Source organism: Neoarius graeffei, chromosome 15 (genome assembly GCF_027579695.1).
Source record: "Neoarius graeffei isolate fNeoGra1 chromosome 15, fNeoGra1.pri, whole genome shotgun sequence".
Taxonomy (NCBI): domain Eukaryota; kingdom Metazoa; phylum Chordata; class Actinopteri; order Siluriformes; family Ariidae; genus Neoarius; species Neoarius graeffei.
The window spans coordinates 42,795,744-42,813,519 of record NC_083583.1 but is presented as its reverse complement, the minus strand read 5'-3'; the positions used below and the strand labels follow the sequence as shown (position 1 = coordinate 42,813,519).

The following is a 17,776-nucleotide window of genomic DNA, read 5'->3' as shown; positions in this document are numbered from 1 at the left end:
TTCTCTTTTTTTTTTTTAAGTCACAAACTGTAGCCAAAAATCACACCATAAGGTCATGAGTGCAGATGGGAAATAGATTTATAAAGCAGAAAGGTTTGCAGCCTTAAAAGATGATACTGTATTAAATAGATTAATATCATTGGCTTTGAATGCTTAAGCGTATGTTTTCTATTTAGCTGTTTAATCGATTCCTTGATTAAACGGTGTCCCTGGCTGTAGTTGCGTTCCTGCCGTAGCTGTTGAAACTCAGTTGTTTTCTATATTTGTAAACTTCTGCTTTAAAACTAGGTAAGATGTCGGCTGCTGTCTGAGAGGAGCGTTTCGTCACAGCTGTGACAGAAAAATAGCTAAATAGAAAACATTTGCTTTCTGACTTTATATTCCTCCGTGCAGCCATTAACTCCTTTCTCTGCTTGCCGCCTGGGCTGTGTAAAACTAATTATCTTGATCGTTTCCCATTCATAAGTGATGAATGAAACCATGGTATTTCTCATGTGGCTCAGCACAGAAAGACGCAGGCCGAAATAATGTGCCCGTCAGAGAGCCGCTGGCCTAAAGAGAATAATCATTAAATGATGATCTGCGAGCATTAAACAGAGGCCACACAGCCACCACAGTGCTCTGGAGATCCTGTGTGCTGCGCTGTTTACACTAGAAATGCGGTTGTGTTACACCATGTACAGTAAAGAGGGCCTGACTGCCAGGAACTCTAGTCACTTACCAACAAAAGCATCATTTCCTGAAAGCTCCTCCCCTCCTCCCCCTCTGCTCTCCTCTCCCCTCCCCTCCCTGCCACCTTCAGCACTGAGGAACTAAACCGCAATCAATATGACTGAACCTTCTGAGCAAATACCTGTCACTCCTCTTTTAGCAAACGAGGAGCACGCTCAGTAGGAAGGCCACAGAGCTCTCTAGTGTGAGCCTAGCTCCTACCTGTTGTGTGTGTGTGTGTGTGTGTGTGTGAGACTGCGCGCATGTCTGCGTGTGCGAGCGAGAGAGAGGAGTTGTTGGTGTGGAGCTTTGGGATCGCTGCGTTGGCCCCCGTCCGTGTCTCTGTGTCACTCAGTCTTTCCTTGCCGTCCTCATTCTTTGGGAATGCTCCAGCTGTGCTGACGGTGCTGAGTTTTTCTCCAGCACACGGATGGACGTGTTGCTTTCTCAAGGTGAACAGCAGTGAGTTCCCGGAGAGGTACTGTACTCATGTCGCTCATGCAGTTTTGGACTAAGTTTTATGCAGACCTGGGACGTCCACTTCCCAAGGTAGCCATCCACTTCACTTTCTCTTCCTTTCTTTTAAATGCACAGGTTTTGTTTGTTTTGGGTTTCTTCTTCTTCTTTTTTTTTTTATAATTGCATGTACAAGAAATGCAGCTCTCTGTGTTATTTGCTCCTGATTACATTTTACTCTTAGTGATGGATGATAATTGCGTTAGTCACGTGTTATTCTGGGAAGTCATTGCTAACGCACAATTTAATCTGGTGTCTCTCCAGGAATTTTCTTTTAATTTTGTCGACGCGATAAACGAACGTTCCTCGTCAACACGCCCTTGAGTTTATGCCTCACTTTTTTTTTTGATGAATATACTTCCCATTTGAATAAAAATCTCATTTATTTATTTATTTATTTATTTATTATTTTTAACCTAACTACAAGCAGAGTTATCCTCTCAGATGAAGAACAGTTGTCGGTCGCCGCTATTGATTCTCAGGTCTCTGCATGCTGCTAATCAACATGACAAACTGCAATCTGTGCCGGCTTCCAGTAAAATGTGGAAGGAGGCGCTTCTTGGATTCTCTTCTGGCAAGTTGACAGCTTGAATGATTTGAATGTAAACTTCGGTTATTTGCACAGGAGCCTTTTGCATGAGCTGTTGTATGGTGCAGTGTGTGTGCTCAAGCGTAACGAATAAATTATCTCGCATCAAACTTCCAGAAGTAGCATGGGCTATGAAAAATCTTAATCACAATCACGTAGGTGATTGCTCTAGTCTGGGAACGAACGCAGTGCACAGAAATGGAATAGGTGATGTATTTATTAAATGCCATTCTGCCGTGGAGAATATGTGGTTCAAAATGGCATCTTCTGGTTACTTGGTAATGTGCACTCGGGTCAAAAGTGTCATCAGGCCCTGTGAATGTTCAGATTTCTTCTGAAGGAAAGAAAACCAAGGTCTGTCAGTAAACGGTGGGCAAACAGATCTATTTTAGGCCTGAGGCTAAACAGCAAGAGCACGTGCCTTACTGGAAGAGAGTGATGTAAGGTGCTGTGAACACAACCTAGAACACGGACACCTGTGGTTTCACTACTTGACCGACACAGATGTGAAAATGTTGTTTTGGTTTTTTTTTTGCATTAGTTTCCATTTCTTTTTCTTTCTTTTTTTCTTTCTTTCCTCATGCATTTTAAAAACATCGTTTTCAGATCACGGTTTTAACCACACCTGTTGGATTAACTTTATTTCAAATGCATCAGAAAGCTCTCGCATGGCTGCTGTTTTCCTGTCACCGCTTGTTTAGAGAGTTCACTTAGTGTCATGCCTTGTGCCGTAACTTCCACTTTTGCACTCACAGATATTTCTTTTAAGACTTCTTCTATGCAGCTTGATGGTTGGTTAATTCTCTTTTTGTACAGTAAGTCGCTTTGGATAAAAGCGTCTGCTAAATGCATAAATGTAAATGTAACCGAATCTATTGATGTAATAACGAGGCGTAATTTCACAGGAAGATAAGCATCACTCAGTTTACTGACATGGAGGACATTTACGTCTCAAAATCTCAAAATACTATTTATATATACAGTATACAGCACCAGTCAAAAGTATGGACACCCCTACTCATTTCAGTGTTTTATATTTTAGATTCATAAAGTAGCCGCCGTTTCCCTTGATGACGCTTTGCACGTCATTGGCATTATCTTAACCAGCTTCATGAGCTAGTCACCTGGAATGTGTGTCTCATCAAAAGGTAATTAGTGCAATTTCTTTCATTTGAGATCAAACAGTAAATAGTAAATAATAATAATACAGTAAATAGCCCTGTTCCACAACTGTAGTTATCCTTATTATGTCAAGAACCGCTCAACTCAGGAAAGAGAAACGACATCCATCATTACTTTAAGACGTGAAGTGTCTTTTATTTAATAAAAATAAAGAAAAAGTATTGAATTAGAAGGGGTCCAAACTTCTGACTGGTAGTGTATACACATACACACACACACACACACACACACACACACTCACACTGATTTTTATTTTACTCATCTTCCTGCTGGATAGGTCAGCACAGCGGACGGTGTTTTGTTTTTTTCCATTGTGCACAGGTGTCTGTCTTTTCTGCGTTCTTCAAAATCACACCCAGACAGTCAGTGACTTTCGGTAAGAGAAGCCCCCTGTCACCGCTCAGCTTCCTCTAAGCATAGTGAGCCAGCATGGTGTTTATTAGTCACATGTGGCCTGCGTGCTTGTTGCCGTAAGCAGCTTTGGCTAAGTGTTTGCACTCTAGTCTCTTATTCAAGCCCAAAGCAAACAGAGCCACCTTCGGCGGTCATCAAAGCGGGTTTAGATAATTAGCAAGGACCGCATTCACGGCATGAAAGAGATGAAGTCATTTATTTTCAGTGGAAAGTATCAGAGCTCCACTAGGTTACAGGCAGTGTGGAGTGGGTTGTGGAGGTCAGGAAGAGGGTGTGCCATGCCGACATCTTATATTTATTCATTTATTTATTTATTCATTTATACAGGCAAAGGATTTTAATTCATTAGCCAGAAGGTGTTTTTCCTGACTGCATTATATTCCTGGTTTTATTCATATTTTATTCAAGTTTGCAAAACCACGTGATGTTTAGTTGTGAGCAAACAGATAAATCTTCCCTGTATTTCTCCCGTTGCGTACAAAGCCACTTTCAGTAGCAACGAGATGTTCACCAGCCGTGTGAGTTTGTCATCGAGAGTTCATGTACAAACTGGTTTACTGATGGAGTCTGCGGAGGATCGTCTTTCAAACGGACAAAACAGCACGCCTTGTTCGTTTGCGCATTTGTTTTGATGAATGTGTAATGTCATTTTTAACCGAAGATGCAAAATACAGGGCAGGGCCAATGCAAATCGATTCATTTTGCAGGTTTTACTGAGGCTGAAAGTCACTTTTGAGTACAAAATGCAAGTGGAAGACCTAATTAGCTGAAGACAAAATGATGCCATGTGCTAATACCGAGAAAGTTGATCAAAAGTATATGTACCTTAGTCAAAAGTCAGGAAGTTTCTCAAAGTGATAGTTTCGCATTAGATTAGATTTTTAAACAATCCACAATATGTTCACGCTTTATGTGCCCAGCGCAGTGTATAAAATCATGCAGATACAGGTCGAGAGCTTCTGTTAAACTTCACATCAAACGTCAGAATGGGGGGAAATGTGAGTCCCAGCGATTCCGACCGTAGGCAGAAGGGCTAGTTTGGGTATTTCAGAAACTGTTGACTTCCAGATAAGCTCTAGCGTCGACACACAACAGTGCAGGAACAAAAGCATCCGGTGAGCGGGAGTTGTGCAGGTGAAAAGGCCTTGTTGATGAGAGAGCTCAGAGGTGAACGGTTCGAGAAGTTTGAGCTGGCAGAACGGCAACACTAACGCTTTACAACTGTGATGAGCAGAAAAGTGTCTCGGAATGCACAACATACCAAAACCTTGAGGCAATTGGGCTTAACCAGTATTTTCGACGGCATTTTTTTTTTCCGTTCGTCCCTGAGCCTTCTTTCTGAACTGATTAGTTTCTGTACCAGAATCGTGTTAAAGCTGAAAAGTTTAACGGAAACGAAAAAAAAAAGCATTTACCTGCAACACCAAGTGAGAATTTCAAAGAAACAACACTACGTTACAGGTTGAATATGGCCTTTAGCAAGATTCAGACTCATGTTTCTCATGGTCCTGTGGTTCTTTTGCCTAAGAAATATGTTTTAACAAATAAATTAAGGTATTTATAAATGGAAGAATTTCCTGTGGTTGATGTGGAATGCTGGGGGATTCCCTGCATGCTGGTTCAGCAACAAACGAGTGGAACAGTGGCTCAGTTTTCCTGAAAGCCTACGACATATTCATGCGGTTGAAGGAGAAAATAAAGCAGCGTATGATCAAGACGACAGATATAGCTGTATTTTATTTCCTGATCACAAGCCCTGGTGTGGAATTGCTCTTGTAGCTAATAGCATGCAGTCTATCAGAATAAGCTTTATGACTTTCACAACGTCATGACTTGCGGCTTAGAGCACAATGTTAATCAGAACGGATGTTAAATATTTGCCGATATATATATATATATATATACCTCTGCACTGTAGTGTTAGTAGTTTGTGGACCTGTTGCAGTACCAGTCAGTGAGGGAGAACTGCTCGGGTTGTGAAAACATGGTCTAAATATGGTCATAAATGTGGTTTTTGAGAGCACTGCTGGGAAACACAAAGTGCTTGTTTAAGCAGGAAACAGAGGAGAATATGAAGTGGAAGAGGAACAGGCTGTGAGAGGACGCAAGGATCATCAGACCACAGGCCAGATAAGCGTGTTGCCTCTTAACAGTTTATAACTTCATTAGGTTGTTGTGTCTTCTGAAGACGCCCCATAAGCCGAACTCGTACAGCCTTGGCTGCAGATCTGTGAAGTGGAAGTGTTTTGCAATGACAGGTTTCCCCCAGAGTCTTTTTTTTTCAGCAATAAGCCTCCGAAATGGTCGGCATGAACTTATTATTAAGGCGACAAATGTTTCATTGAAATAAGTTTGCGTCTCAAGCACAGTAGTAAATTATGTCTTTCTTATAAAAACAAAATCATAAGGATTTTTTTTTAAACATTAATGGTTCTGATTTGTATTGTTTGGGTAGATGATGGGAAATGATCATATCAGAACTTTAAAACAGGTTTGCAGTACGTATCAGAATATCACCACTGGCAAAAAAAAAATTTGAATAAAATATAATGAATTAACAGTGAATAGGAGGAATAATTATTTTAAAATGTATCAAATCAGCTGCTCATAATAAATAAACATATCGGTAGACAGATAGATAGAAGTGTGTGTGTGTGTGTGTGTGTGTGTGTGTGTGTGTGTGTGTGTGTGTGTGTGTGTGTTGCCCTACCCTGACACAAAGTAATGCTTTTTTTTTCTCACTAATAGTTTCTTGCCATAAAAATATGCCATCTCTAATTTGCAATCTTTTTTTACATGCAAGCCCACAAGTAAGAAATAAAACATGTCAGGATGTGCTGTTATTGGAAAACAATCAACAGTAGAGTGGTGTGATGCATCCAGACACAAAATGGTGTTACTTTTCCCGAAGTCCTGAAGTGTTTCTTCCACTTAGGACATGCATATATATATATATATATATATATATATATATATATATATATATATATATATATATATATATGAGGGCAAGTCAAAAAGTTCTAAGACAAATGAAAAAAAAATTATTTATGAAAATAACAAAGGTATTTCTCTACATATCCTCCATTTAAGTCTAAATACTTCTTCAAGTGATGTTTCCATTGGAGAATTCCTTCCTTGTATTCCTTTTTTGAATTCTTTTGAATTCCTTTTGAAATTATAACATCTGTCTTAGAACTTTTTGGCTTACCTTTATGTGTGTGTGTGTGTGTGTGTGTGTGTGTGTGTGTGTGTGTGGATAGATAGATAGATAGATAGATAGATAGATAGATAGATAGATAGAAAATTAAATAAATAATTTCACATTGTGGGCGGCATGGTGGTGTAGTGGTTAGCGCTGTCGCCTCACAGCAAGAAGGTCCGGGTTCGAGCCCCGTGACCGGCAAGGGCCTTTCTGTGCGGAGTTTGCATGTTCTCCCCGTGTCCGCGTGGGTTTCCTCCGGGTGCTCCGGTTTCCCCCACAGACAAAGACATGCAGGTTAGGTTAACTGGTGACTCTAAATTGAGCGTAGGTGTGAATGTGAGTGTGAATGGTTGTCTGTGTCTATGTGTCAGCCCTGTGATGATCTGGCGACTTGTCCAGGGTGTACCCCGCCTTTCGCCCGTAGTCAGCTGGGATAGGCTCCAGCTTGCCTGCGACCCTGTAGGACAGGATAAAGTGGCTAGAGATAATGAGATGAGATGAATTTCACATTGTGATTTTTATCATCTCATCTCATTATCTCTAGCCGCTTTATCCTGTTCTACAGGGTCGCAGGCAAGCTGGAGCCTATCCCAGCTGACTACGGGCGAGAGGCGGGGTACACCCTGGACAAGTGGCCAGGTCATCACAGGGCTGATTTTTATCAGTTATAGTTAAATTTAATGTTGCGAATTGTACGCAGAACAGTTTACTTCCAGTTATCACGTACTTTATAGCAGCTATAAACAGTCGTTCCCTCACCAGCCTCTTTTTTCTCTATCTAGAAGCTGATAAGAAAAGCGAGACGCAAAAATCGGACCGTCCCATGTTCTGAAAGATGCAGCTTTATTTGGACTTTTACAAAGCACTGACACTGGAGACTCCTTGTATAAACATCAAATAAGCATTTTGTCATGGAAAACATACCAGTAGTTTTACATTTTTCTTTGTTAAATAACGAGGCATGTTTTATTTACCTATGCTTTTATTAGATTATGGGAAGACGGTGTCATACAAGTCTCTGTGAATGAGTTGCTAATATAGAAACAAGTATGTTAGTTCAAAGGATTTTTTTGCCTTTAAATATACGCATACACAGAAAGTTGCATCATATTTAAACAGTTAATTGACTTCTGTCTTACTATCCTCGTTTAAATGTGCTGCATTCACTTTCACGCACACACACTGAGCTGTTTGAAAGTTAAAACACAGCTGTAATTTGAATGCAAGATGTGCTCCATGTGTGTAGTCAAACATCTCATTAAACCGCTTTACCGAACGTTCCTGTCCGTGGAAAAAGGAGGCCGTGCATGGTGCTTTCTGTTGCGACAGAAACAAACAGGCAGCTCTAGTTTGAGTCAGAGCTGGCTTCAGTAAGCTGGGTAGGATGTGATGTTTTCGCTTAGTAAAGAAGCAGCTGTCAGAGCTCCTCAGATTCTCCGTGGAAATGTTCAGCAAGCTTTCCCGGAGTTTGCTTGCCATGATGGCTCAGTGTGTTCCTGCTGTTCCGTTCCACTGGAGGCTTTATTTTACCCTGAATCTGCGGCAGTCTTCACTCCCGCTGTGATCGGAGTAGACGGCTTCCGGGGATCCTGCTTGTCTGTTTTCAGTTCACAGAGAACACTCAAAAATCCTAATTATGATTCATTTCGCTTACTACACGCTTACATTGTACATTATAAAACTATTTTATAAATATTTTGACTCGCTAAATCTTTAAATCAAAATAGAACGCCGCCTTCGTCACAATCAGTGAAGATATCTTGTAAATACTGTTTCTAAACATAACCCTTTCATGCAACAACCAACACTTATGGATAGTCAAGTTAAAGTTGTTTTTAGGAAAATATAAGATGTAAACCATCTCCAGATCACTTGAGATCGTTACTGTAACTTGAATAATTCTCCTGATTTCCACACAAAATCCTAACTCAGGTATTAAAAAAAAAAAAGTAGCCTTTAATGTAAGATTTTTCGTCTCTGAAATATTAGAAAAATACAGTTTTATAAGTTAAGAATATTCCTATATTTTTCATTTTGATCATCAATGTTAAAAATATTTTAGACCTGAATGTTGAAAGATGAATTAAACATGTTTATCAGTGTTTTAGACGTGCTGTATTCCTTCACAGAGCCTTTTTTTTTTTATTTAAATAAGATCATTTTGAAAAAGACCAAATTTATATGTCATGCAGTTATGGTTAATTTTTTTTAAAAGATCAAAATAATCCGAGTATGGTATTAAATGTAAATTTATGCATGAAAGTGTTAAATGAAAGTCAAATTTGTGATTCGTCTCTGATTACCCGAGTATTTTGTGCACCTCATTTTATTATGTTTTACCAGCATCATTTTTTATTCTATTAGTTAGTTTTGGATCAAATGCTTTACTCTGTACTCTATAAATCATTTAGTGTTTTATTATAATGGTTGTATTTCTTTGGGGTTTTTTTTTCATCATTAGGTCATCTTTAGTCATTCATCAGTAGGGTTTTTTTTTTTTTTCTTTTAAGACTCAAACACTGAAAACACACAGTGTATTTCTAAAGTGAGTAATGAAATGGCGATGTGTAGAATGCACCAGTGTGAAATGAGCTCTCGGCTAATTGGAGCTGCGAGATTACAGCAAGCTTTATTGTATGCGCTTAGAAAAGGCTTTTAATTAGAGACTGTGCTGATCATTGTCGCCTGATTCCTGGTCGTGAATAAACTCTTTTTTTTTCGTCTTAAGCTCTGAGAGATGAGGACATTGTTGGTTGGATGTTTGGAATTTTGAACAGTTGTGATAAATTAAACAAACATATAATCATTGTTTTGACAGGGTATGACATTTTCACAGGTACCCCTGTACCCTACACCCCGATAGAGTCAAACTAATACAGAATCTGATGTGGGACTTGGAGGATTGTACTAGTTGTGTGCTGCGCTTTGAGAGCATTTGTGTGTCAACCTGGGAATAAAAACTCTTCGTACTGTACCGTATGGTGAACGCCGACGTTTTCTAATTTATATCATTTACTACGTATAGTGTCCTAGACTGATATATGTTATAGCATTTTAAAGTCTTGTTATCCCAAAAGTGAGAAAGGAGAAAATTGTAAAGATTTCACTGGGACGCACGTTCTGACAGCTGATATCTGATTACAAACTGAATTGATTAGACTTGCGTCTGTTTCACCCTGTCCCGTTGCTATCCAGCAACTTGATCAAAGCCTGACCTTCACTGTGTTGAATGGAAATCACATTTTATCAGTCCTGCACGCCTTGGCGCGTGCACCTGAAGGCGCGCCGTGAACAAGGCGTACCTGTTCTCAATCAGTGAACTAAGTGTTGGGCTATTTAAGGACTGCGCTGAAGGTAATGTGACGCGAAGTATTACACCACGTTCAGTGCGCATTACCAAGCCTTGTTTCCTGTCCTTGTGGTTTTCCTGGTTTCTCGACTCCTGTTCCTGGTTCTAGTTCTCGTCCTCATTTTGCCTCCGATATCCCGTTCGCGCCTCGCTCGACCCTTTGCCTGTTTTCTTGTTTATTACCTTGCCTGCTGATTTGGACTGTTTGCTTTGCGTGTGTTTCATACACTTCATGTATATATCACATTGTATTATAATAAACACTTCTGCGCTTGGGGCGGCACGGTGGTGTAGTGGTTAGCGCTGTCGCCTCACAGCAAGAAGGTCCGGGTTCGAGCCCCGTGGCCGGCGAGGGCCTTTCTGTGTGGAGTTTGCATGTTCTCCCCGTGTCCGTGTGTGTTTCCTCCGGGTGCTCCGGTTTCCCCCACAGTCCAAAGACATGCAGGTTAGGTTAACTGGTGACTCTAAATTGAGCGTAGGTGTGAATGTGAGTGTGAATGGTTGTCTGTGTCTGTGTGTCAGCCCTGTGATGACCTGGCGACTTGTCCAGGGTGTACCCCGCCTCTCGCCCATAGTCAGCTGGGATAGGCTCCAGCTTGCCTGCGACCCTGTAGAACAGGATAAAGCGGCTAGAGATAACGAGATGAGATGAGACTTCTGCGCTTACATCCGCCTCTCTCGCGCACCTGATACATTTAGCTTGCAAGGTTTTAGACGTCTTTACTGACTGCTTACCCAGTGTAATCTTTGCAGAAAGGCTACATTTAAAAGTACATTTAAAACATCTCAGTGTTGTTTTGGTGATGTGCTTTCTTAAAGTTGAGGTGCCAAGCTTTGGCAGAAAACCCCAGTTTTGGCCAAAACCTGCTTATTTGTCATCTTTGCCTGAATTTCACAGCATCATCCAACGGATTTTCTGAGGCCACAAAACTTTACCATCTACAGTTAAATCCTTCAGTCAGTTTCAGGACACAGCAAATAAGTTTCAGTAGCACTGATGCAATTCAATTGAGTTCCTATAGTCGAGTTGCTAGGCTTGTTGTCATGGTAACAGAATGATGCCATCTCCAGGGCCCAATTTCTCTAGAACGGAATTTATTTTTGTGTCCAAGAACCAGCTCTGGTGTGATCGAACAGAAAAGAACACTTCCTTGGGATTTTAAAACTCTGGGTGGTTTAGTCACTCGAAATATCATCTTCAGCAAACGCTCTATATCGTGTTCAGGATCGTAGTGGCTCTGCCTGTCCCCCCAATACTGGGGATGAAGCTGGATGGGACCCTGGTACCCACACACCTAGGGGGCAATTTAGAAGAGTCGCCAATTAATTTTGGCCAAAGGAAATCCACAACATGGACACAGTGGAGATAATCCACAGAAACTCCACACAGACAGTATTCCAAAAATTATAGTCAGTATACCGTCTGCTTGAGTGACTGCTTATAAAGGTTTCAATGGCTTGGATGACTGAAAAGAATATTTTTAAGCTACGGTATTGAAATGAAATTCTTGGCATTATGAAATCCTGGTTTTGATGTGTTGAAAGGTTTTGCATAAATTGGTCTTAATCTGTGACCATTCACCCTCTCTCTCTCTCTCTCTCTCTCTCTCGCTCTCTCCCATCATAGGACTTTGGCTGTAGTGGTGATCTGTCCGACACCTCCCTCTTCCCTTCTCCCTGCCTGCCTGACGATGTAGCTGACATCTTGCCAACTGTACCTACCATATGGGACGTCAATCCACCAGTACATGATCCGGCGGTAAGACTCATTTAATTGCTCCCCCACCTACACAAAGACATGCAACAAAGCAACCGCTGGTTTCCTCTGAATTCTGATTGTTTGTTGCACTCCTACACATTAAACCTTTAAATGTTGTGAACCCAGTCGACATGGCACATTTTCACACATTTCTTCTACCACTGATTTACTTTCACTCGTGTGTTTTTCCTTTTTTTTTCTCTCTCTTCAGCACAATTCCAGCCGGTTCCAGGGTTTAAACAGTTTAGCTGATATCAGCGCTATAATCAGCACACCACCATTGGGGAGCATTCAGGTAGCTTCTCACAGCAGTACATGAATGAAAAAATGAAATCATCCTTGCCGGTCATAGAAATGAGTAGAAATGAGCTCTTCTTGAGGTGCATATTTTTATTTGATTCGTATTGGTCGAGCCATTGTAACTAACAGTGTTCATAATGCATTTATAGTGACTTTGTCGGAATTAATTAGATTTATAGTTCAGTTCACGTCATTTAGAAATTAAATTGAATTCTGTAAATTAATACCCTGAACTATTTGTATGACTGGCACTATTTAAGTTTTGCTTTGATAGATTTTGTTTTCACTTTCATTTTTAGCTTGGTTGTTTGAAAGGTGGGCGTACCTGGACTCTTTGTAGTAATTGTAGCTCATCTGTGTGCATGTGTGTTCTAGAGTTCACAGCCCCAGCCAGAGGAAGAAGAAGAGCTAGAGGAAGAGGAGACAGAAGAGCTAGGCCATGTAGACACATACGCTGACTACAGACCTTCAAAATGTAGGCCCAGCCCTCTCATTTCCTATACCATCATGTCTGTCTGTCTGTCTGTCTGTCATTTCCCTCTTTTAACAGACATCTTTTATTTCCTTCTCTTTTTCCACCAGCCACGCTAGGAAACTCACATCCTGACCGTGTAGTGGAGACCAACACTCTTTCCAGCGTTCCTCCACCTGACATCAGCTACACTCTCTCCATTCCCAAAGCCATCATAGACAGCTGTGTGCTCTCTGCGCTGCAGCTCGAGGCCATCATCTACGCCTGCCAAGTACGTGCAACCGACTAGGTGTAATGTTACCCATAGCTGTGGTGAAATAGCACGGTACAGCAGCGGTTCCGACACAGCGACAAGTTTCAATTTCAAGTGTTGGCTAGAAAGAGATGGTTGGATGATATGAAGATTTTTGCAAAGGTGTCTTGGATGTTATAAAACATCGTAGACAGCATATTATTCAGGAGATTATTTTAATAGTTGTTTCATAATTTACACATTCGGGGCACCTGTGCATTCACACTAAAGGCCAATTTATGCTGACAACCCAGTCCTCGCAGATGGCGTCTGTGAAGCCCCCCCCCTTCGCAGACGCTCTGCGCGCACCTCCCAAAAATTGTGACCACCGCAGACAGCGTCGCAGACAAGAGGGCTCTGATTGGTCCACTCTACATCCGCTGTACACGCACTTCCGCTTCCCTACTTTCCCGGTTTGGTTTGTTTTCACGACCGCCATTTTTAAAAACACGAGTGAAGATGGAGCAGCACGAAGAGCGGTTGATCGAGGAAGTGAGGAAGTACGTACATCTATACGACTCCAGTTCTAGTCATTATAAGTAACCGGAGGATAAACACTCCACTAACCACACCCACCAACTACTCCTAGCAATTTCGCGACTTCGCGCCCTCTTGCGTTGTAGCGGTGAATAACATCGCGCACGCCTATTACTCCCCGCTCAACGATAAATTACAACTGTCTGCGAAAAGCTATCTGCGAAAGCCTTGTCGCAAGAGCATGCAGAGGCCTTTAGAATGGTGTCTTTAAACAGCGTAAAGCGAGACGGCCTTTCGATTTCATACACTACCGTTCAAAAGTTTGGGGTCACTTTGAAATGTCCTTATTTTTGAAAGAAAAGCACTGTTCTTTTCAATGAAGATCACTTTAAACTAATCAGAAATCCACTCTATACATTGCTAATGTGGTAAATGACTATTCTAGCTGCAAATGTCTGGTTTTTGGTGCAATATCTCCATAGGTGTATAGAGGCCCATTTCCAGCAACTCTCACTCCAGTGTTCTAATGGTACAATGTGTTTGCTCATTGCCTCAGAAGGCTAATGGATGATTAGAAAACCCTTGTACAATCATGTTAGCACAGCTGAAAACAGTTGAGCTCTTTAGAGAAGCTATAAAACTGACCTTCCTTTGAGCAGATTGAGTTTCTGGAGCATCACATTTGTGGGGTCGATTAAATGCTCAAAATGGCCAGAAAAATGTCTTGACTATATTTTCTATTCATTTCACAACTTATGGTGGTAAATAAAAGTGTGACTTTTCATGGAAAACACAAAATTGTCTGGGTGACCCCAAACCTTTGAACGGCAGTGTAAAATCGGTGAAATTTAGTTCCCTCTGAAATTTGGTCATTGTGATATATGTTTATTTAAGTAATAGCTCACAAAATATCAGGCGATTCTGTGGCCGGGAAGTTATTTAATTTGAGGGGAGCAAATAATGTGCATGAAATCACTCGCTTCGCGCAGTCAGGCAGACAGAGGAAGTCCGTGTGCGCACGCGCAGGTTTACCTCGACCGTGCACTGACAGTTACATCATTCTGTGGCTAAACGAACAGCTGATCGCACCGAGGTGCTCGCTGACCGCCGATATTTATTCCTTTCCTTCGCAACATAACGTCTTTTCTTCTCGCTTTCCGTTACTGTAGTCGGTCTTTCACGTTTTATTCGCACACTCACGTCCTCCATTTTTCTCTCCTGTTTCAAAGTTGTATCCCACAATGCCTTGCGCGAACGGGGAAAGCCCACCACGTGATGCATGACGTAGTATTTTGAATCAGGTCATGGTGAAGCAGGAAAAAATAGCGGAGAATTTAGGGCCACGTGGCCCTAAATTCATTAATTGTTCTATTTTAAAAAAACCTAATAAAATCGGAAATCTGTGATTCGAATTCAGTAGTATCCACTAAACAAAAATAATTGATTGTCAGGGAAAATTCTTTTTATGACTTGCACTTGAAAAATCTGAAAGGCAGTCTACGTTTAACTCTTTTAACACCGGAATCCTTTCCTCATTAATGCTCTCTTTCTTTGCATGTTAGCAACATGAAGTGATCCTACAGAACAAGCAGAGAGCAGGTTTTCTGATAGGAGATGGAGCTGGCGTGGGAAAGGGCCGCACAGTGGCTGGGATCATCCTTGAGAACTACCTAAAGGGAAGGAGGAAAGCACTTTGGTAAGCAATTGATCCACAGCTTTGCAAAGTCATGAGGTCCTGGGGACTCTGCACTGTACAGCTTGGTGTTTTCCTTATTGTCAAGATAACTGAACTCATCATCTAAGGTGGTGTTTACATTAGACCGTATCCGTCTCGTTTTCGTCGCGGATGCACTGTCCGTTCACATTAAAACGCCGGGAAACGACTCCACAGGCGGAACAACTTGAATCCGCCAGGGCCCACGTATTCAACCCAGTTCGTATCTGATCCGGTGCTGTGTAAACATTGAGATACGAGGAAACGCAGTGCTGAGCTCTAGCTGACGTCGTCATTGGACAACGTCACTGTGACATCCACCTTCCTGATTCGCTGGCGTTGTTCATGCCACGTTGGTCATGTGACACGACTGCTGAAAAACAGCGCGGACTTCACTTTCTGCTATTGTTTCCGCCTTGTATCACCTTTTTGTTTTTCATTAAAGAGTATAAAAGTATGAATATAATGCTTTGCTTTGTCATTCTTAATGTTGTTCATGGTAAGATGCAAATACTGCCCATTGTGTAGTTATGATTGTCTTTAGGCTTGCCATCCTTCCATTTGCAAGTGGTGAGTGACTTGCGCATGCCCGATATGCACTGGGATCACACACACAGCGGCTCAGTCCCGAATCACTGCTCGTGCGCTTCACTCGCGCGCTCTGTGAGCTGCGCAGGGCCAGAGTGCGCACCCTCCAGAGGGCACTCGCTGTTCAGGGCGGAGTGATTTGGAGCGCAGCCGCCGAGGAGGAAGCACTGAGCCGCACTGACACATTTCAACTTACGTGCCGTCTAATTAGTCATGTGATTAGCGTATCCGTGTATTGGCGTTGCTGTGTGCACGCGAATCGTTTTAAAAACGTTAATCTGATGATCCGCTGATACGGTCTAATGTAAACACCACCTAAATGAAGTGTGTAACCATAGGAATTATTTTAAACTGTGTAAATTCATCAACACTGGGATTTATAATCACCGCCTTCGTAGGTAGCTTTTTTTTTTTCCCTAAATTAAGCACAGTTTCCATCTCTAATTTATCCACTGCCTCTTTCAGGTTCAGTGTATCCAATGACCTCAAATATGATGCTGAACGAGATCTAAAGGATATTGGTGCTCCTAATATTCTAATACATGCCTTGAATAAGGTGAAGGTCCACACACATTAAATACAGCTAACAGTTATGATCGCTTTCATATTATGGCTTTCCACATTGTTACTCAGTAACAGTATATTTCCACTTCAGACCTCAGCTATTTGTATATCACTATGTCCTGTCAGATAAAGTATGGAGGCACAGCTACCTCAGAAGGGGTTCTGTTTGCTACCTACTCGGCTCTGATTGGAGAGAGCCAGGCAGGAGGCCAGCATCGCACCCGACTCGAGCAGATCCTGGATTGGTGTGGACCTGACTTTGATGGAGTGGTATGGTTTGAGTTTTTACTATGCCTGAGCAACAGATGTGAAGATTTGAAAACTGGATGAGTATTACACATCTCTGTATGGTTGCAATAATAATTCCCTTAACTGCACCATGCTTATAGATCGTGTTTGATGAATGCCATAAAGCCAAAAATGCCACATCCACCAAAATGGGCAAAGCTGTGCTGCAGCTACAGAACAAGCTTCCTCTGGCCAGGGTGGTGTACGCCAGTGCCACAGGTGAGTATTCCCAAGACGTCTTTACAACCACATGGAAATATTTGTAGTCCTTATGGTTCGAACGTCGTTTCCTCCATTCCACAGGTGCCTCCGAGCCAAAAAACATGATCTACATGAGTCGTCTGGGCATCTGGGGGGAAGGAACACAATTTAAGACGTTTGACGACTTCCTCCACGCTATCGAAAAGCGGTTTGTAAAATTGTACATGGTTGTTAGAGAGTAGTTAGTGGGTCTAGGGAGAAGTTTTCTCACTGTTTTTTGCACTGTTTCGATAGGGGTGTGGGTGCCATGGAGATTGTTGCAATGGACATGAAGGTGAGTGGGATGTACATTGCACGGCAGCTGAGCTTCTCAGGGGTGTCCTTCCGGATCGAAGAGATCAGCTTGGACGATGACTTCACGCTTGTGTACAACAAAGCTGCCAAACTGGTGAGCACTGCACAACAGCCAAAGTTCTTTTTTAAACTATATTTTTAGAATAAAATGAATTAATATCATTCACCTCAACTATATTAATCTCAATCTTGCACGACAATCCATAGGCTTTCTCGATATTATTGAAATAAGCGTATCACATAACCATATCCAGAACAAAAATCTCATCTCATCTCATTATCTCTAGCCACTTTATCCTGTTCTACAGGGTCGCAGGCGAGCTGGAGCCTATCCCAGCTGACTACGGGCGAAAGGCGGGGTACACCCTGGACAAGTCACCAGGTCATCACAGGGCTGACACATAGACACAGACAACCATTCACACTCACATTCACACCTACGGTCAATTTAGAGTCACCAGTTACCCTAACCTGCATGTCTTTGGACTGTGGGGGAAACCGGAGCACCCGGAGGAAACCCACGCGGACACGGGGAGAACATGCAAACTCCACACAGAAAGGCCCTCGCCGGCCACGGGGCTCGAACCCAGGACCTTCTTTCTGTGAGGCGACAGCGCTAACCACTACACCACCGTGCCGCCCAGAACAAAAATCAATAAAATAAAAAATGTCCTGGGTTTATTAGTGACGTCCTAGACAGCATACAATCCCATTTCCAAAAAAGTTGGGACGCTGTGTAAAATATAAATAAAAACAGAATACAGTGATTTGCAAATCATGGAAACGCTATTGAAAAGTTAT

General features: G+C 41.9%; 1 protein-coding gene across 3 annotated transcripts in view; it reads left to right on the top strand.

The window, feature by feature from the left end:
* sbno2b (strawberry notch homolog 2b) overlaps positions 1 to 17,776 on the top strand; it is a 142,262-nt gene that overhangs the window by 98,215 nt on the left and 26,271 nt on the right. For 2 of the 3 annotated variants that reach the window (XM_060941367.1, XM_060941368.1), the window contains 10 exons: positions 11,594 to 11,725; positions 11,937 to 12,020; positions 12,401 to 12,500; positions 12,608 to 12,768; positions 14,829 to 14,962; positions 16,034 to 16,124; positions 16,259 to 16,402; positions 16,522 to 16,639; positions 16,724 to 16,829; positions 16,916 to 17,069. In XM_060941367.1, coding sequence (XP_060797350.1) covers positions 11,594 to 11,725; positions 11,937 to 12,020; positions 12,401 to 12,500; positions 12,608 to 12,768; positions 14,829 to 14,962; positions 16,034 to 16,124; positions 16,259 to 16,402; positions 16,522 to 16,639; positions 16,724 to 16,829; positions 16,916 to 17,069 — 1,224 coding nt within the window. Of the gene's footprint in view, positions 1 to 844; positions 1,261 to 11,593; positions 11,726 to 11,936; positions 12,021 to 12,400; positions 12,501 to 12,607; positions 12,769 to 14,828; positions 14,963 to 16,033; positions 16,125 to 16,258; positions 16,403 to 16,521; positions 16,640 to 16,723; positions 16,830 to 16,915; positions 17,070 to 17,776 lie in introns of those variants that run through there. The other variant, XM_060941369.1, reaches the window with a different exon arrangement.